This window comes from Miniopterus natalensis, chromosome 13 (genome assembly GCF_054644295.1).
Source record: "Miniopterus natalensis isolate mMinNat1 chromosome 13, mMinNat1.hap1, whole genome shotgun sequence".
NCBI classification, from domain to species: Eukaryota; Metazoa; Chordata; class Mammalia; order Chiroptera; family Miniopteridae; genus Miniopterus; species Miniopterus natalensis.
Genome location: NC_142093.1, coordinates 15128679 through 15150271, shown reverse-complemented (window position 1 = coordinate 15150271; position 21593 = coordinate 15128679). Strand labels below are relative to the sequence as shown.

The 21593-nt window shown below is 42.9% G+C and overlaps 1 protein-coding gene across 10 annotated transcripts in view; it reads right to left on the bottom strand.

The window, feature by feature from the left end:
* Positions 1-21593, bottom strand: part of LTBP1 (latent transforming growth factor beta binding protein 1) — a 313293-nt gene that overhangs the window by 45757 nt on the left and 245943 nt on the right. For all 10 annotated transcript variants that reach the window (XM_087823460.1, XM_087823461.1, XM_087823462.1 and 7 more), the window contains 2 exons: positions 20064-20186; positions 15144-15269 (listed from right to left, as the gene is read on the bottom strand). In XM_087823460.1, the coding sequence (XP_087679586.1) occupies positions 15144-15269; positions 20064-20186 (249 nt within the window). The remainder of the gene's footprint in view (positions 1-15143; positions 15270-20063; positions 20187-21593) is intronic.

Genomic DNA, 21593 nt, shown 5'->3' with positions numbered 1-21593 from the left:
AACAAGGCATCTCCGTGTAGCATCGAACACAAAGAGGACACTCCAGAAATTTGTTCTGATAGATGCTCAATGTCAGCATCAGGCTGGGATTACAATTTATTTACTGATCACAACCGTGAGAGGAGTAACTGCACGTGTCATCAGATCACTCAACACGGGCCACTGCTGATTTCAGACGTCCCGAAACGGGCATCTGTCAAGAGATGACATTACTCACTGAACCATAGGCGCTAAGGGCTGGAAAGAAAGTCAGAAATGCTTCCATCGCCACTTTCACACTGATCCCCGGCCTTCCTCAGGGGTCGCCCTCCGTCCTTCAGAGCCATTCATCTAATACCTACTGGACACGTTCATAATAACTGAACTTACCATCACTCCCGCCTCCCATCTCCTCCGTTCCTCCCACAGTCCCTCGTCAGAGAGTCCAACCAGTCCCCCGGGCCAGGAGACTCAGTCACCCCCTCCTGCGCCCCCTCCCCGGCCCTCCCGTCGCACCCACTTATCTAACTTTCCGGATTCTCCTACTCCTAACTGGTGTCCTTGCCTCCAGTCTTGCCTCCCTCCCTCTAATCCTTTCTCCACCCAACTGCACCCCGTGAGGGACTTTCTCCTGCTCAGATGTTCAGTATCTCTCCGGGGCGTGAGGACGCCAAGCACTCTCCCCACCGGGGCCCAGAGCGCCCTTCATCACCTGGCTCCTGGCGGCAAGTGTGCCACCGTTGTCAGCCAGCCTCCTTCCCGATGCATGCCCGTCCCCACCGGTACGCTGCAGCTCCCCAAAAACCCCATGGTCTTTAATTTCTCACCGACTTGGTGCACATCCCTTCCTCCACTAGAAATCCCCCCCCCCACTTTGCTCAGAAACTCCTCCCAGCTTCTCAGGATTTCATCCAAGGGCACTTCCTACGTGGCACCTTCTGTAGCTACTCCAAGAGCAGATTTCAGGGCCCCTCCTCTCTGCTCCCAGAGCATTTTGTGCTATTGCTATGCTTCTCAGGGCTACTTTTCAGGGTGGGAAACCTTCCCCTGAACCTCCCCAGTACCCTATTTCCCTACTAAAATGGGATGGTGGGTGGCGAAGGAGAAGCAGTGCTAGAAATCTGGTGGCTTTTCGGACCCGATCCTTGAAATAAAATCTCCTCTTTCCTTTTTTATTAACTCCATGCCGTTACGGCAGACGATGCTTTCTTGATCGCCAGCTCAGGAACTGAATAACTGACCTGAAGGTGAACAAGTGCTGAGACGGTTATGAATTACTGGGCGTCTTGCAGTCTCAGACTTACTGTAACAGTGATTAACAAAGTTTAGATGAGCAATATTTTGGATTTGAATGAATAGGAAAAAATAACGTGGAATGCCTGCTGGAGACTAGCTCTTCAGCAACTAATATTTTATAAAAATGAAGGGCTGTAGCTCTCAGCAGTTTCATGTTTTCAACAATGAGGTGAGGTAATCGCTTTAATAAGAAGACAACATTGTTTCACTTCTCTAATGATCTGTATGAAAAAACATTATTTCAATTAGATTTTTCTTTGACGTGAGCTCTCTGAGATATTTTTCCATTGTCAGTTCTGTCTATAAAGAGACTTAGAAGAACTGCTACAACTTAGATTAGCTCTATAAAAATAAAGCTAAGTGTTAAGGAGATTTATGATTCTATAAGAATAAAAGCCCTATCAAGGTGCAAGCTTCAGAAATGGACAGTGAAAGCCATCCCGTGTTTTGCTGAAGTTGAATTTTGAATATGAAACTAAAATCTGAATGATCCAAACAAATATCACAAGTTTTCTTTTTGCTTGATGAAGGTGAGTCTATTACATTACTAAGGCAATTTCCTCGGGCGCCTGGAAGAACCCTGAGTGGCATTTTCCCCACTCACTCTGCCCAGAGGAGTGATGGAGGAGTGACCATCCAGCTATCTCTCGGCTGGCAACCCAAGTGAGTCAGGTGCACTGCTGTAAGAACTGCTGATTTATCGTGCGAGTCTTTGCTATTAATATTTTACAGAGCAAGGCAGATATAAATATTACTGTGTCAATGGAAATGAATTCAACAAAGAATTGCACAGTCCAAGGAGAGCGGGTCACTGATGTGAATTCTCCAATAATAACATTACATAAATGTCAGAAAGAGAAATAAAGCACAGTCCCGGGCATCTAGAACTACCGGGAGCTCATTTTTAAAGTAGTGATGTTGTAAGTGACTGACAGGCCCACACTCGGAGGGTCTTAATCACTGACTTACGTGGGAGATCCATATGCTTTTTATTTAGTACCTTTTCTCAATGGATGGAAAGTTTCAAAAAACCTACTGATTGTTATCAGGGATGCTCCACAGGAAGCAGAACTCTAACCATATACCCTTAATTCTCAAATAAAGATTTAAGGCCAGACACTTGGCATCGCCCTCTTGCTTAAGTAATAAGATGAACCATGAGAAAGTGTGAAAGTATGAAGAGGAGGGATGATTTTCTAAATGGGGCTGGGGTCAGGCAAACCTTAGTTACTCACTAAAAAAGACAACTGCGTTCAAAGACCTCAACCATGGGATCCGTAACCAAGCCTCGACAGTTCCATTAGGTTCTCTGTGTTATGTACAGAAGAGTATGTGTATGGGGAGAGAGGGGCTTGTTTTTTTCAGTTAAATGATTTGGTTTCCTTCTCTCAGATCCATTCCTCAGTCTGTTTTCTTTAAGAAAAAATTGCTTCTTTTTTGTATTTTAACATATCCTACCTTTGTTGGTTTTTCCCTTTATTCTGAGCCGGACGCATCTACCTGCGGGAGGAAGCGGCTCACGGCCGAGCCTCCTGGGCGCCCGCAGGGAACGCGGGGGAGCGGACGGGGCAGAGCCCGGTGCTAGCAAAGGGGCCGCTCACGGAAAAACCGCCGCAGCTCCGGCGCGGCTGGGAACAAAAAGCCTTCCTGTCGTGAAAGCATCTTGACATGAATGATAGGGTTCGCCTCCGCTTGAGGGGACTTTCAAGGTCACTGGGTTGGAAACCCTTCATTTGGAGAGCCAGAGGCAGGCCTAGGGAGGGGAAGCGACTTGCCCGAGGCTGTGCAACCAGTCAGCGGTGGAGCTGGCACCGAACAGGGCCCAGGGCAGGAACCATCTTCGGAATCTGAGCTTGTGGCTCCATCCACGTCTTGCCTCCCACTATGGTGATGGCCATAAGAGGTCGGTCTGAGAGTGTGAACAGAACTAACCAAACTGTGAGCCCACCAGGCGCACCGGAGTTTGCCTACTACAAAGGTGGGAGTCAGAGAGCCCACTCCTCGACGGCCGCTCACTGACTGGCCGTCTAACCAAGCACCCCCAGCTCGTCTTTAAACAAGGCCTCGTCAGCAAGCATCATCACGCTTGAAATCTAAATACCCGAGGTATTGTTGCCCTGAAGATACTTTTCTAGGAGAACCTGGGAAGAAAGGCCCAATGGGCACCAAGAGTGTAGAAGCCGCAGGAGGTCCCAGGACCACGTCCAGCATTGTTCTCTGGATCTCTTCACAGAGAGGAAATGACCCATTCTCTCAGCCCAAGGCCTCCTAACCAACTGGAATTGGTTAAATATTTGGTGCCAGAACCTTAGGAAAACAGAGCCTAATTAAAGGGGCTTACACTGACGGGAGGCAGGGGGCCAGCTTCAGGAAGAACACAGCCCTCACACTCCTCTGCTGAAAGGAACAGAAGCAGATCGGGAGACAGGGAGTCCCAGCCAAGAAGTGGGATTGAACAATGTTAAACCAGCTGAACTGCTGCCCAAAGGAATTTTTAAATGGCATGGCTGCTGGCCCACAAGAGATTAAGGTCTCTCTCCCGGCAGAGGAGGGAAGCCAGGATTAAATGAAGATGAGCGAGAGGCCTTAGAGAAAAAAATAAAATTTAGCCAATAGGAAATTAAAAACTGGATTTGGAGCTGGTCCAGACAATACAATAGGATATGGAAAGAGCCTTTAAAAAACAGGCCACTGAGGTCTGGCAGCATCGGCCAGGCTGAAGAATATGGGCCTTATGTGTTACGGAAAAGAACTTCCTTCTGGGAAATGGGGGAGAGCCATGCAGCACGGCGTCCCTGTGCAGAGGCTCCCTGCCACACTGCTGCCTGGCAGAGAAGGGGGGGAACCTGGGGCCTCCACGGTCACAAGCATGCTTTGAGAGCTTGCAACCTAAGATGAGCAACAGAAATGACAGAGGTAAGAGTTATTTCAAGTCCGACTTTCTAACACAAATTCTAGAAAACAACACTGGCCAATGAGAGTCCTTTTTTTTTTTTTTTTAAATCCAGCCTTGAAATTCACTCCTTTAAAAATGATTTACTTAAATTATTCCATAACCACCACCGAGAACAGCCTCCCATTTGGTTTCTGAAAACAGCTAGAAGTTCTAGAGAAACTAAACCAAAATTTGCTTTGATTTAATTAACATCACGTGGACACTGTATAGTCACCATAACTCCTAATGAAAACCACCCTAAAATCACAAGCATCATCCCAGTCATCTTATCCAAACACATGAGATATCCTCGATGACTCCCTGCACCCAAGCATCACGCTCTCCTGATTTTACCTCTTGGTTCTGTCTCCAATCTGCCCCCTCCTCTCATCCTTAGTCGGGGCCTCACCATCTCGCACCAGGATTCCTGCACTGGCCTCAAAGCTGGGCCCTGTGCTTCCAGCCACTCACTGCCACTCCAACCCAGGCCTCCGTGATAAGAGAATGATCTACCATGTGGAACAGTCCAAGCAAGGAATTCTCCCCCTAAACCTCTGCAAGTTTCCTCCACGGACAAGGTAGCTTCTCAAGGGATTTGCTTTCCTAGCTGGCCCCTCTGCCCATGGGTTGGTTCCAAGGTCCTATATGCTCCTGGGTTTCCTCTTAATCCTTCGGCGACTCCCACACAGCCTTTCTCTTTTACTTGACCCCTAGATTTGGAAGTTTCACACTGTCTAGTCCCAGGCCCTCTTTTCTTACTATGTCTCTTAGTGCCCTCATTCATTCTAATAGCTCCAAATGCCACCTACAGCTGGCACCCCCAGTTGTATCTCCAGCCTGAACTTCCCACCCATGTGTTAGATCTAACTTGACCCAACTGCCTACCTGATGCACCCACATGAATGACTTCATAGACCACTGTACTTGAATATGTCCTAATCATACTCTTGATCTTTAAAAAAATTGACCTTGCTTTAAAGGACAAAAATTATATATGAGAAAATGCTGCTAATTATTATTAATAGTAAACACATATTTTAAGTTAGGAAACCACAGCACTTCTCAACATTTGCAACTGCAACTGAAAACAAGCAAACGAAAAACCAAATTCCCCAAGACAAAAAAAAACTTAAATTCTTTTCAATCTAGCCAAGGATTTTTTTTTTTTTTTTGCATACAAAGCTATATTTGTTTAGTTTAAAAAACTCTGGACACACTGTCCAAAAGTACAGTCTTCTGAACATTAAATTCAGAGATTGTGTTCAATGAAAAATAGAAACACTTTGGACCTAATCCCTTCCGAAATACGAATGATAAATTTCTAGTTATAAATGTTTTTTATCTGAATATTGACTTTTCTTCTGTATACAGATAAGTATTTCATACAATTTCACTTTCTATTATGTGAAGTAGACGTTGGGCCAACGTGTTTCAGATCCCAAAATTATCTTAACTTTTGGTGCACCGATTTCCCTTTCATACACTACTCAGCCAAAAAAAATCACAGGGAAACATTCTTTCAAAAAATACATATGAAAAAGCAGGGGAGAAATGACATAATAAAAGGCAAAAAAAAAAAAAAAAAAAGAAAGAAAAGGAAAAAAACTGAAGAGATGAGACAAATGGAAAACAAAGAGTAAGTTACAGATCTGAAGAAAATACCAGTAATTATGTTAAATATATAGAAACTAAATTCTCTAATTAAAAGACAAAGATGGTCAGTCTTGATTAAAAAAAAATTAATATTATCCTGCTCACAAAAATCTTTGAGTATGAGAATATGGAAAGGCAGGAAAGGATAAACCATGAAGAATCTAACTGAAAGAAACCATATGTAGCTACACTAATAACAGACAAAGTAGATTTAAAGGCAAGATGCACCGGCCCTGGCCGGTTTGGCTTAGTGGTTAGAACGTCAGCCCGAGGACTGAAGGGTTTCGGGTTCAATTCCGGTCAAGGGCAGGTGCCTCGGTTGCAGGCTTGAGCCCCAGTCCTGGTCGGGGTGCGTGCAGGAGGCAACCAATGGATGTGTCTCTCTCACATCGATGTCCCCCCCCTTCTCTCCCCCTTCCACTCTCTCTGAAAGGCAATGGAAAAAATATCCTCAGCTGAGGATTAAAAAAAAAAAAAGGAAAGATGCACTGGTATCACCACTTCTATTCCACACTGCAGGGGAGGTCCCAGGCAGTGTAATAATATAAGGTATAATTACCGGAAGAAAGTAAAACTTGCACCACATTATTTATAGACAACATAATTATATAGGTACAAAACCCCAAAAGAATCTGCAGATAAGCTAATAGAAATAACAGGTGAACTTAGTAAGGTCACGGATACAAGGTCAATGTGCAAAACGCAATGACGGCTCTATACACTACTAACAATTATAAGGGTAAAAAACTATTAAATTCCATTTACAACAATATAAAATATCAAAAACCTAAGAATAAGTCTAAATAACGTTGTGTAAGACTTTACACAAAAAAATTATAACAAAAACCAAGGCAAATGAAAGAAAACCTAAATAAATAGAGGAATATGGATTAGAAGACTCAATATTGTAAAATATCAAATCTCCTCAAACTGATCAAATGATTCAATGCGATTCTAATAAAAATCCTAGCAGAGTATTTTGTGGAAATCGATAAGCTGATTATAAAATTTGTATAGAAATGCAAAGACCAAGAATAGCAGTGACAATCTCAATTAAAAATAAAATTAGACAATTTAGAACTTATGTTAAAAATCATTATAAAGCTACTATAATTAAGACACTATGTTACTGGTGCAAGGATGGATAAACTTGTGGATGTAGTGAGGAAGAAAGAAACAGACCCATATACAGCTTTGAACAGCACAGGTTTGAACTGTGGGGGTCCACTTATACACAGATTTAAAAAAAAATAAATACTGTAAATGTATTTTCTCTTCCTTATGACTTTCTTAATAATATTTTCTTCTTTCTAGCTTACTTTATTGTAAGAATATAGTATATAATACATATAATATACAAAATATGTGTTAATTGTTTGTTATTGGTAAGGCTTGGGTCAACAGTAGACAATTAATAGTTAAGTTTTGGGGGAGTCAAGTTACATGCAGATTTTTGACTGCCCTGGGGATGATGGGCTGGGCACCCCTAATCCCTGCATTTTTCAAGGGTCAACTGTATATTTGATTACATGGTTCACTACAGTTCTCATTGCAGATCAGTGGGGAAAAGATGATCTTCTCAATAACTGGTCATGACCCAACTGGACATCCACTTAGGAAAAATGTAAATGTCTATTTCACACCACTTGCAAAAATCAGTGTCAGGCTGATTACAGATTCCAAGGTAAAATATAACAATAAAGTTTTCAGATGACAACATAGAAGACTATCGTAATAACTTTAGGATTTGCAAAGATTACAGATACAAAAAGTACTGATCGCAAATGAAATAATTAAAACACTGGACTCTGAGTTAAAATTAAGAATGTGGTTACATTGGAAATGATCGTTAAGAGAGTTGTTGTACTGAGCACCTCATTTTAAAGAGGCTTGTTGTACAGAACTGGATAACTGAAGCAATAACCAGAAAGCCAATAAGGGTATGAAAAGTTGCTGAACATCAATACTTACAAGATTAATGCAAATTGAAACCATGATGAAATAATTACTCAGTATGGCTTTCCATTTAAAGGACTGGCAATACCCACTATCGACAAGGATGTGGAGCTGGAACTCACACTAATGAATTGGTACTCAAAAACTGGCTGTGTCTGTGAAACTGAGACGTACAAATACTCTACGGCTTAGGAATTATACCTCTGGGTAATATCCAATAGAAATTAGTGATTATGTCAACTAAAAGACATGGTTAAGAACAGTCACCCAGACCAGTGGTGCTCAGTGGTTAGAGCATCAGCTTGCACACCAAAGGGTTGCAGGTCTGATTCCCGGACAAGGGCTCGTAGCTGGGTGGCAGGTTCAATCCCCGGCCCTGGTTGGGGCAAGTGCAAGAGGCAACACATCGCTCACATCGATGTTTCTCTCCCTCCCCCCCTCCCTCCCTCCCCCCTCTCTCCCTCCCCTCTCTCTAAAAATCAATGGAAAAAAATATCCTCGAGTGAAGATTAACAACAACGAAAAAAAGAGCCACAAAAATTGTATTATTCACAACAGTCCCAAACTGGAAGTAGCCCAAATGTCCATCAACAATAGAACGGTAACAAAGAATTGCAGTTTATTCACACAGTGAAACACTACAGAGCAGTGAAAATGGATGAAGTATTGCTACATACGACACAGATGAAGCTTATACACATAATGCTGAATGAGCGAGCCAGACACATCGAGTCCCTATGATATGATTCCACTGATTTAATGGTTACCAGCGTGCAAAACAAAGGCACCTCAATGAAGACAGAAGAATGGTCACAGCCGGCTGTGCGTACCGAGGGCAGTGGGTAACAATCAGGAGGAAGCCAGAGGAAGGGTTCAGGGGCTCCTTACCAAGTGTGCTCATTCAGTAAAGTTTATCAGGCTCTACCCCTGTGATTTACAGACTTTCCTTTAAGCATTTTAACCAATTAAAAAATTTACCGAAAAAAAAAATAAAAGCCAATCCATAACTGCTATATTGCCTAATTAAAGACAATCTTAACCATTTTAAAAGCTCATTTTCTCTCTTCTTCCCATTGGTAGGAAGTATATGTATGAGACTAAAATATTAAGGGTCTCTGAATAGTAATCCTGATCACCACTCCCTATCGATCCATTGTAAGCCACTCAAATACTCCAAAAAAATTTTCTCCTGAGTGCATAATGAAATCAAGCTATTTTCTGATTTTGTTTTTAATAGCAATACAGGAGAAAATAAGAGACCATATGTAACCCAATGCATCTTTCCTTAAAATTTAACATTTCTATATGACCCACCATGAGTCAAGGGAATTATTTGAATACTCTGTCCCAAATACGCTATTTTTGGTTTTGCAAAAGGTGACGGAGAGTTATTATGAAATGAAAATTTTAAGACAAAGATTCTCTCGTTAGCATCCAAAATAGGGCCAAGGATGAAAATCCTAATGGACAAAATCATTTTAGATTAAATGCTTAAAAAAAAATCCAAGTAGAGTATTTGGCTTTTACATTTTCAACTGTATTAATGAGCTCATGCAGTGAAAGACCAAGAAAACAGCGCAGGTGCCGCCTCAGTTGTGCTGGGAGGGGGCTCAGGAAGCTCGGGCTCTGCGGCTGGGAGGGCGCCGTGTCACTGAACAGGCGGGAGGCCTGCTGGGTGCCTGGCCGGGCCCTTGCCACTCGGGGAACAAGGGCACGGGCGGAGCCGAGGGGCTGCCACGGCCTACGGCACACGCTTGCTCAGTGACAGCGAAACCTCAGCATTACAGGCAAGATGGGAAACAGCATCTGGGGCAGCTAAAGGAAAAATTCCCAATGACGCTGAAAAGTAGTATAGTTTTAAAGAGAAACAAGGTATTTTTTCTTGTCACAAAGGCCAAACCTGTAAACACATGAAGTCATCTCTGCTTCTTTCGAGAAACAGAGAATCCAAGTGGATTTCTGAATTTAAAAAGCCATTTTCTTCCTATTTCTTCCCAGTAGGGATCAACAGGTTACATAAAAACTGAAAAAGTGAGTGAGAAGGATTTGAATTTGCTACAGAAAAGAAACATGTCTAAAAATTTAAAGGAAAGAAATGAGAAGAAAGCTTTAAAAGAACATTTCTACTCTAGAAGGTTAAAAAAAAAAAATCTTAATTGGCTATTACATAATGGACTGTCACAAAAAGTAGAATATTTGAATAAATTCTCCAGTATAAATAAATTCTATGCCATTCAGAAAAAGTTCTTTAGATACTTGCGGAAAATATCCTGGACTTCACTGCATATTTCTCCTACCATAATTACTACTTGCAAAAGATCGTACGTGTGAAAGATACATTTGTGCGTTTACACCGTATACGTTTTTTAAATGCACTACTATTTTGTCTTATATTTATTTATAGCCACTTGGATTATCTTTGCATTAATTTAATAGTTTTACATTTTTACACCTGAGATTTGCTTAAAAATAAACACCTTAGTCTAACTTCAGAGCCAGACTCTCCGCTGGCTTTTCGCACAGCCCTTCACACTGAGAGGCGCTGCCAGCGAGGCCTGGGAGAGAGCCCTCGGCCCCTGCCAAACACATCAAGCCCCAGATCCATCTTTTTGACTCTCAGGCCCCAGAGGCAATATCAAATCAGCCAAAAATTTCCCATTTTTTTCACTATTCTAATTTTTCTCTTTCCGCATTCAAATAAGCGGCCAAGAGAGATCAGTTCTGAAACCACAGGAAACAGACAGTGTACCTCTAGAAATAACCCCGGGGCTGAAACGCAAAGGAGCATCCGCCGTGGCCATCAGTTTACGGGCCATGGACACATAAAGCATTTTAAAGCCTGAAATACTGAGGAGGTGAATGGGCACCGTCAGTCACAGAAACTTTGAGGGGAAACCAAGGGTAAGAATTAAAGCCAATTATGTATAAATGAGTCGCTGTACTGTATTCTGTATGACTTAAAATAAATGTTGGGTTTAAAAGTAGACAGAATACAGTAATTCAATTTATATCCAGACCTGGACTTAAGAACTACCAGACAATTTAATCCACAACTGCTTATGTATTCTGACTGCATGATGTATATTTTGTAAGCACTGATCAAATAAAAACAAAGAGATGTAAATGCTCCCTCCTTCTAGGTGCCCAAATATTAAGGACACAATGGCAGTAACAGGGGTGCGAGTGTTAAGAAGTTTAAAACACTAACAGTAATTCATATTCACTGAGCACGTTCTACGAGCCAGGCCCCAATCTAGGTTGATACCTGCCGACACCCATCAACATACTTAATTCTCACGACAACTCCATGTAGGTACTATTATTAGCTTCATTATGCGCGTGGGGAACTGAGGCAGGAGATTCAGTGACTTACCCAAGTTCACGCGCCTTAGAAGAGTCTCAAGGAAAAGTTGGAGCCCGCGTGCTGGGACCCCACAGCCTAACTTCTCAACCTCTGCCGAAGCCAACGATTACGCAGGGTGTGCCTCGGGGAAGAAAGTCTTCAAAAAATAGGGAGGCCTCCACGACAGGGCACAACACGCTCAATTTGGAGTCATCCTCTCTATGTGTCTCCTGAGTTACAAACCATCTCTTCCTTCCTTCATTCATTCACCAAATAGTTATTGTGCCCTAATGATTCTCAGCGGCACAGAGCTGGGAACAAAACAGATCGAGATTCCTGTCTCTTCAGCTACAGAATCTAGCAGGGCACCCGACAATCGACAATACATGAGTCAAGGGGGTTGAGCAACTGTGAGAAAGGGTGGTCAGAAAAGGGTTCCCTGAGAAAGTGACATTCGAATAAAGGCCTATAGCAGATGAGAGGTGACAATCTCTGCATTTATTAGTATAACAAATGTCTTTATTTTAAACTGTCCATTGCAGTGAAAGCATACCAATTCATACTTAATCTGCCTATAGGTTTGTTGTGCAGATTAAATGAGAAAATGGATATAATGCAGGTAGCACAGTATGCCTGGCTCATAACAAGAACTCAGTGAATGCTAGCTGTTATTATTATTGCTATTGTTTTAATAAAGTCATGAAATCAGATACATCAGAAGTATCTGCAGTCCATTCACACTGGGAGTCCAAGACGACCACGTAACAGTCTATCAGTTGGATGCTTAACAAGTCACTGATCCTGGAATCAATATATTAAAGCATTACAATTTAGGTCTCAAGTATAAAACCACTAGTCACAACTACGTTCCATGACCTGTCAAGTACTCGGGTTGTCGATGACATCAAAAGACTCACCCAAACAGATGCGGGAAGCCAGGTGCCCCGAGGAGCTGGGTGGCGTGGAAAGTGTGACGGGTGGCTTGCCTATTTGCAAGCTTCACCTTCTGGAAGTCTCACGTCTATTTTTTTGGCTGCAAGGGAAGTGTTTACTTCTCCTTCTATGAACAGATGATTTTCTACAGCTCAGGGGTTTTAAAAGGTCAGCAGTGATAAACGGCTTCGGAAGAGCTCTTGGATTTTTTTTGCTACTCTTATGAATTTTTTCATACAAATGTTGCTATACAGAAGACGATCATGCAATGCATGGAAAATATGTATTCTGGATCCAAAAGCAGCATATTCCAGCAAAATTTCCTCAGCTCTCTCCCTAATGACTTAAACATCCATTTCCACTCACTTCTGCAGAAGTACATTCGCAGGGGGAATGAGTCTGAAGAACAGTAGCCTTTACAGAGGGAGCTACTTCCCTTCCTTACCTGGAATGTCTTATGAGTCTGTTCTTTTCACACATGGGAGAGAAAGAGTCCTATTGTTAACCTAAATTCCCTTTCTTTGGAAAAGTAAGAAACACTCAGGCTCTATTCTCTTACTAGAGTTTTCAGTTTCCGACCCCAAAACTACTATAAAATGTAAAAATCGTCGGGCCAAGCAGCCAGATGTAACATAGTACTGTGTCAGGGTCCTTCGATGTCCTACTTGGCTGAATCATTTTCGAAAATATTTTCTCTTTGGTGATAGATGTAGAGTTCTATCTCCATGCCACAAAACCGCCAACTGCCCTGGAGCGTGGTCAACAATGGTTTTATACTTTCTACACTGTTTGTAGAAAATGTACCTAAAAGTCTGAAAACAAAACCACACTTGCTCCCAATTTTATTTCTTTGATTTGGCAAAAGTTGTCTTTACTGTGTTTTCTGGTTTCCAACGAACACAAAACCGGCCTGAGAGTTGAACCCAACTTGTTTCAGTCTTTCTGATACTGTTCTCAGTAAACATCGGGAAGCCAGCCACCCTGACCACCTGCATTTGGCATGTTTTCCAATTTTACTATCGGCTAATTGATATAATAAACAAGAGTTAAGTTCCTGTGGTAGCTCATCAACATAATAACAAAACGAGGACCCTACGTGTATAAGCTCCACAGGTAATCCCGAGCCCCTGGGCTAGCTTCGTCCCACACTGAAGCCAGGGACGGAGTCAGGACATGCTGCTGCTGCCACAAGTGTCGGTCCAACAGAAGGAAATTTGGAGCAGTTTAATATATTGGATTAAGCCCCAAATAAATGGAAGCTTTGCAGAGCTTATTCTGGAAAGAGAATACTGTGCCTAATAATTAGAAGATTCCATATATGAGCACAATATTCTAAATAACCTACTTTATCACTTGTAGAATTGTCCAGTTTCTGGAGTAAAAAGAAAAAATGAACCAAGCAAGCACCAGAGAGAGTATACTAACGCACAGTAATTTACAAAGCACTAGACGTTTTTGAAAAACTCACTTTTAAGTTCAAGTCTTGGCCAAGTAAATGCCTAACAAAAGTAGAACTGCAACTCAATTAGAGTGAATATAGAATGTTCGAGTTGCAGAAATGGGTATTAAAAAAAGATAGAGAACTAAAGAACAATGACTAGGTCCAAGAGGAAAAATAAATGTGACTTTCTTTATCCTGGTATATTCTTCCAGAACGACAGTCTTGACAAGTGAGCACTTGAGGCTACTTACTTTGTTCTGAACATAGTTTTTTCGTGGCACGACCACTGGCAGTGGCCACTGGAACTATTTTCCGGGGAAGGGAGCCCTCACCGGCCAGGACGCAGGGCAGGGTGCGGAGGCAAACCCGCACCTTCTGGAACGCAGGGCGTGCCTTCTGCAGCCGGGAACGCGCACGCCTGCACGCGGGGCCTCAGTCCCAGAGCCCTTAACATCAAATCACCCCAAAACCCAAGCCACGGAAACGTGGCGCCCTTGTAAATTTCTCCGGGCCACCTTTTTATGATGTTTTCACTCCGTTTCCCAACTTCTGATCGATTTCAAAGCCCTCGAAAACTGCCTGCTCCAGCCGCGCCCTGCACTATCTCTTTTTTTACTTGAAGCCAAATCTGGCGTGGATGTTTCGTCTGCTCAGCAGGAGAGCAATTTCCACGATCTCCTGCTTTTTACAAGATCAGTGTAGTCCTCGCAGCATAATAATTAGTTTCAGATGAACCTGGTCGCTCTCCTCGGCCCGGTTCCACCGTGGTATGAGCGAGGGGAGCGGATACTTCCTGCTGCTCCGCTCCTTAGAGCAAAGCATGTAGGCACTATCCTAGCCCCAGGGCAGGCCCTCCGCAACTGACTTCTTTAAAACACAGCCGGGTTTTCATAGCCGACATTCTCCAAGAGGTCGATTGAAATTATGATTATGGGAATCTTCTCAGTTTACTTTTAAAAAGGCTCCGATGAATTATTCCTCAATTTATCAAACTGTAATGTCATCAAGAACATAAATCTTATGACTATAACCAGCGCTGTATCCCTGCAAACACACAGAGGTCGCAAACAGGAAGCCAACAGTGTTATCTTAACTTAATTGGCTTTTAGGGGATAATAAATACTGACAGGTAAGAAAATATACTGGCTTAGGGCTAAGGATATTAGACGAATAGCTCTGGAAAATCTCTACTGGCAATGGTGCAGAGAAATCAAGCAAGACATTATTTTTATAAACAGAATGATGGAGGTGATCTATACAAAGCACAATCAAAACAAGCACCGTGTCGAGTTACACCCAGGAGTTGCCAGCTTTCCTCTGGGTCTCCCACGTGTCCCTCAATCATCACCTCCTGCGCATTCTGACTCACTGATTCAGTACCAGCAGTGAAATCATCTGCGAGCATTTTCACCACCATAACCTTAGGGTATGCTATTTATAAATCCCAGCAACCCTGAGCCATGACTTCAGGCAGGAGTCACGGGGATGCCTGGGGGTCTTCAGCTGGGACTATCTCTTAGTGTCTGAGGCCTGGAGTGCTGCACAGGAAGCAATGGCCTCGCTGCCGTATCACGCAGCGACCACGGAATTCCTCAGGTCTGTCTTACCTTCGCACGTACGGCCATCTCCAGAGATGGTGAAGCCCTGTTCGCAGACACAGTGAAAAGAACCGGCTGTGTTTAGGCACTCTCCGTGAGGACCACAGAGTCCCGGCTGCTCACATTCATTAGTATCTGGAATTGAAAAGAGAGTGCCATGAAAAAAATCTGGTTTTTTCTCCCATACTATCAGATGTACAGTAAAAAAAAATCTATTACAAAATGGTTGGACACTGATTTTGTGGCACGATACACCATTTGTACAAATACCAGACCACAAGGCAAGTTGGACTGCCAGGAAACTATTTAGGTTGAATCACACGAAACAGCCAACGTCCAACCATTTTTGACCTACCAAAAAAAGCCATTTCATAGGTTCAACCCAAAGCTACCTTATTTTAGCCTTGAGGAACCGTCTCGTCGAATCTGTGAAATATTCGTCGGCGAGAAAGCCGTGTTCCCCTCTGTCTGCTATCACGCACACAACTCTGCTGTAGCCCAAACACCTTGTCACATCCATGCCTGTCAATCCCCAGGACGTGAACTTCTTAAGGGCAAGGCTGGGCCCCTCTGATTTATAGTGTTTGGTTCACAAACAGCCCTTCACAAATGTCTGCCGACTACATAAAATGAAACAGGCTCCGATCTTTTTTTCATTGAAAATGGATGAAAGAAAGAAAATACGAGAGAAAGAGGGCCATTTAGATCAGGAAGCTATTATTTGCATAGCTTCGTGACGATGACATGGGTGACGGAGAGTCAACCGCTTAGTGCAGCACTAAGGGTGGAAGAGTGGTGGCTGCTACTGTTACGACCTGTGGGCACAGCACGCTGTGGTTCAGCCTGTGCTGACCGCCCTGCGCCCTGCCTGCCCCAGTGGGGAGCACTGGCACGCCCATGCCGGGGTCGTGACGCACCGACAGAGCACGAAGGGTGGGTGTAACCACGGTGTCCTTTCAAGCCAGTTCTAACTGCACTGACTGTAAGAGCGCCCCGGTTAACAACAAGGAATCCTGGAGAACGCTTCATCCGTTCACACTGGTACTAACACATGGACCTGCCTATTTACACCGTGTTTTAACTGCTATTTTATTCTCCTGGGTCCCTCACGACACTGATTGCTCCTTGATGAGACTGAATGTTTTAACTCCGAGTCCCCAGCTTCTAGAACAGCACTTTAACAGTGTATTATGAATGTCTGTTGTTCTGTTCATACTCTACTAACTGAACAGCGCTCAGCTAGTTCTCTTAATTAAGGGGTGAGGGTCATAAAAACTATCACAGGTCGTTGGCACCATCCAGACAAGCCGTCCTACTAAGGTCATTTTCCTTCTTCCTACAGTATCCTGGTCTTTCCATTATCTCTTACTACAGAGGTTCTCAATACATCCTCTTAGAAGTCCATCTTTAATTCACTGAAAAGCACTTACCTAATGCTTCCTATGAGAAGGTTAAACAGGATGGGGCCCTTGACATTATGATGCTCACATATAACAGGGGAGGCAGGAACCGGCATGAGTAACTGCAAAGCTCTGAGACCTTCCTCGTGATCTCTAGAACATGCTTAGCCACCAACCTTTCTTTCTCAAGAAAGTCATCCCTTTCCCTACATCCAGGACCTCCTGGGCTCTTCTTTTTGTCCTGTTGACATTGTGCAATGGGAGTTCTGGCAACATCACTGCTTTATCCATCTCTCTGTATCAGTCCTGAACTCTTTACCCTTCAGTCTGCCATATAATTCCAACGAGCTGGCCTAGCCATGGCTAAAGCAAAGCAAGAAACCCAGCAGGAATTACTCATTTTTCTGAAAAAATATTTCCATTCTTGTTACTGTCACTAATTTCAAAATAGTCCGAGGAAAGGGAATGAATTATTTCCTACTTAACTATTTCTCAATATGATTTCACACTGGAAAATCCCCGTCTTTTATAAAAATCTCTGATAGCGTCTATGTTCAGTCTCTAACTGCTGCTAATATCATAGATTGGTAATCTTTTTGGAACTCCGACTTTCTCTTAGCCTTAAGTTCCATTCTTTCTTCCCAATCTGCTGCCTAGAGTTATCTCTACCTGGGCAAGAGGTGCCCAAAGTTTCCACCGGTCTAGAGGTCAAGCCATGGGCATGCCCTGGAGGTTACTGGAGACCTCCTGATGTCACCCAGGTCCTCAAGGTGGCCTTTCAAAGCCGCCTGCTTTGTAGCTTCTCACAGGGGACAATGTGCATAAAGTTCGTGCTTCAAAAGAAGTCACTGATTAACAAATAATTGCATAAAAAGTTTGACGACAGGAACTGAAAACGAATTCCCAGACTTTTTTCCAGGAAACCACCGAGAAGGAGTAACACGAATATCTGGAACCAGAGAAACATATGCATTCAATTTGGGTTGTACTTATTGGGCCATTTCTAAACTGTGCTGCTGGTAACTTGGCGGAAGGCCGGCTGCATCGAAGTTGGGTTTCTTTCACGGGCCGGAGATTCCACAGAAACGCACAACTTGGCACGTGTAAGTCAAAACGTGAAACCGAAGTGTGCTCCGAATCTCCGATGTACGCAGCGCATCCCTAACGAGACGATGAACATGGAATTTCCATGCTGTCTGAACGTCATTAATTTTGCTGGGGGCAGAGACTCTTAAACACACTTCCACTGGAAAGAGACTTACTGATATGGAGCTTTCTTCACATTATTAGGTAAGGTTTAAAGTTTATGCCGATCACGCACTGTTATTAAAACACGCCCTGTGGTTATCAGCATTGTCATCTGTTACATTTTCAGCATTAAAATAAACTGAAATCTATACCAATCTACAGACTGGGGACATGACCATGGGATTAGATAGAAACAGGCTGCTAACTTCAAGCAGAGTCAAAAAATCACCAAGTTGCCTCCAGAAACATAGCAAAAAAAAGAGATGGTTCAAAAGAAAGTGAGCGAACATGCCACGTAAACAGGCCCTGGTAGGAGACAGCGGGTGACAGAGCAGATTCATGGATGCTATTGTGTAAAGGTTTTAAAACCTGCTTCAGGAACACTTTTCGTTCGTTTGGATTTACATTTTCTTAAGCAGACATGTTAATATATTCTGGAAAACAGGAATCACCAAGGCGACAGAGAATAAAGTCAACTTAATGATAGTCAATAAAACATCCTATGTTTGGAGCAGTCACATATTTGAGAGTTGATATCAAATCACAAACAAATTTAATTAAAAAATGACAAAACTGGCCCTGGTCAGCTTGGCTCAGTGGTTAGAGCGTCGAGCCATGGACCAAAGGGTCTTGGGTTCAAGTCCTGGTCAAGGGCACATACCTCGGCTGCAGGCTCAATCCCCAGCTGGGGCACCTGCGGGAGGCCACCAATCGATGTGTCTCTCTCACATCAATGTCCCCCCCCCCCCCCCAAAAACCGATGGAGAAAATATCCTTGGGTAAGGGTAAAAAAAAGACTAAATTAATTTCTTGCAATTTAACTCTAGACGTGTAATAATAAAATCTGCAGTATCAAATCATGGTCCATTTATGCTAAGACTCGGTTTTGCCTCTATTCAGTCAAAAAAATTGTGATGAGAGACGTCAGAAAAGAAAGTATTACCTTTCAGCCAAAAATTATTAGCATTCAAAACAGGTTTCAGATTTTTTTTGTTTGTGTTGGGGCATCTCTTAGCATTTTTACATAAATCAAAATTCATTTTGTTAAGATGTAAACATCCCCAAATGGATATTCTCACATAAATTTGTAATTCAAATGTCCCTTTTCTCCTGCATTAAATCCAAGTACATTTAAATCTGCTTTGTAAATACTGAAAAACTAAAATTCACCTTGTTGAATCACGATGGCAAATACGTGATATTCAATGAGGTATACGGCAGTGTGTTTAAATCTTGGGATCAGTAAGGGAATTAATTTTAAAAGATCTTGAGGCAAAGACCCATGCTTTGGTGCCTCAGTGACACACATCTGGGTGTGTGATCCAGACAGAGGATATAATGCCATTCCAGGGCCCATCTTAAAGAGTAGACACCATCTTTCCTTCCTTGAATACTGCAATTGGGGACATGTGAGAGGAGGTGTAGTTCATGACCATCCAGAATTTACAGGCAGACACGTTCAGTAGCAGTGCATGAAGAATAACTTCGACAGCCCTTTGTCTCAGTGTTACTTGGAGATACAAAACAGAGCTCCGTAACGGCACAAGAACAATAAGAAAAAATAATGTTTCCAAGAATCAGAAATAAATATGCGTAAAGATAAATATAAGTGTGAGTTTCTGTTGGATTTACTAATGGCACAGTAGGCAGTTAGACAGACGCGAGCACAGCAGGAAAGACAGGCCAGTTACAGAAGGTCATCAGGGCTGAAAGCCCCTGGTACCTAGAAATAAGCAAATGTGGGAAAAGAAAGTATTGCAGGGGGGACCTTGCCCCCAGGGTGGCCTTTCCTCCCCTGGCATGACGCTAGTCATGTGACAGACGCCCTTAAAGAAGGAACACGGGGCTGAAGAACAGTCTCATAGGACAACCATACAAGCCCCTGCACGACCACTCCCCGAAGCCCCCAGGACAATGAGGTTGTGACCCCATCAAATCATCTCAGGGAAAATGGCTCAGGTCTGTTGACCATGGAGACAGCATTTTAGTCAAACTGGAAATAACATCTAGGCCTCAGTTGCGTTTCAGCTCCAGGCCCAGAAAAGCAGCAAGGCCAGGTGGGGAGATGCCACGGCTGCCATCAGGACCAGCTGCGATGACTTACGATCCTTGCCCTGGCACTGACTGTACTTGACGCAGATCAGAAAGGTATTTTAATAATACAAATTGGCAAAGCCCATTTAATACATATAAAGCAAGTGGTAAAACCAGAGATCACCATCAGGAAGCATCAAGAACTGAGGAACTACGTAAACTCTGACAAAGGGGGGGAGAGAAGTACCTTGGCACCCTTTATTGTCATTTAGCTGGAATCCACCTGGACAAGTACAATCGTAGGACCCTTTGGTGTTAATGCAGTCTCCTCCCTGGCAAACGCTATTGTCTTCCAAGCATTCGTTGATATCTACAAGTCAATTTTAAAAATTGAAAAGATTAAATGAGTTATATCTTAAACAATCAGGTATTTTTCTTTACCTTTACACACAAAAATCCCATAAATGTGCATTTTTTTACATCACTCATAGCACGATTTGAAACGAGAGACAGCTTTTTAACTTTTAGAGTTCTTAACAATGGAACATTTTGAAATAACTTTAACTTTGAACAATATATAATCTAAAGTTTTAACATCAAATGAAATTAACTGGAAGGGGAAAAGTCAAAATTCCTTAACAAAGAATAATTTACTTGGCTATATTCTTGGTGGTGATAGAGAATATCAATATTCTTTAAATACGCACCACTAAGAATATCTTGAGCATCTATTTATACAAGATCCTGGATTATGCATTATAGGAAAAATTTAAAAGTATTTGGCATGGTCCCTGCCCCTCATGAGAAATGACTACTCAAAAGCAATTTGTATTAATAAACATGTGAAATAAATTGATTTAGAAGTCCAAAAACAATTTAACATAAAGACTGTTGAAAATATAATTATTTACCAAAAGACCAGTACCACCAACTTCAGGTGTCACATGAATTTAGAGGAGTTATAAAGGACAAAGAAGGCTCCAGGGAACAAAAGGAATTTACCGGGAGTCTTGTCAGCACGATGGGCGGGGGGAGGGGGGGGGCTTTTGGCAGAAAGGGGCTCAGCAAGATCAAAGCGTCACTGCAGTCCCTGACTCAGCAGCTGTCACGGACAGGTCTGATGCTGCCTGGATTTTTCAATATGCACATCTATCGCATATGTGCAACTGAAAACGGTTTACATAACCAGCAGTGAGTTTTTGACCCTGAGCATGTGAGACAATTAATGACCCTCCCACCGCATGAACGCTACGCAGAACTTTCTAGTCAGAGCTCATTACTTCTAACACACTCCAGGAGGCCCTCTTCTTCTGTCTGTAGAGAATTTAAATTATTAGCAGTGACGAAAGCTAAGGAACCAAACCTTTGATTTCTCAGAATATGGCCTATTGTGGCATTTCTTGCAAATAACTCTGATTGCTGCTAAAATGTATGAGAAGCTCCAGGAGGAAGTAAATGTGGAGACTGCTGCAGTCTAGTTCTCCCTGCTGTCTGGAGGAACCAGCCCGGGCCTCCCAGGCTCGATTCCCGTCAGGCCCAGGCCCAGGCCCAGGCTGCATCCCCAGTAGGGGGCGTGCAGGAGGCAGCCGACTAACGTTTCTCTCTCACATGGATGTTTCTCTCCCTCTCCCTCTCCCTCTCCCTTCCTCTCCTCTTAAAAAAAAATCAATAGAAACATATTTTTTAAAAATATGGAGGCACAAAATTAAATTTTCTTCATCGAACCCAATCAACCAATTAACTGGCTTCTGTGCCAGTCATGGGGAAATAAAAGAAA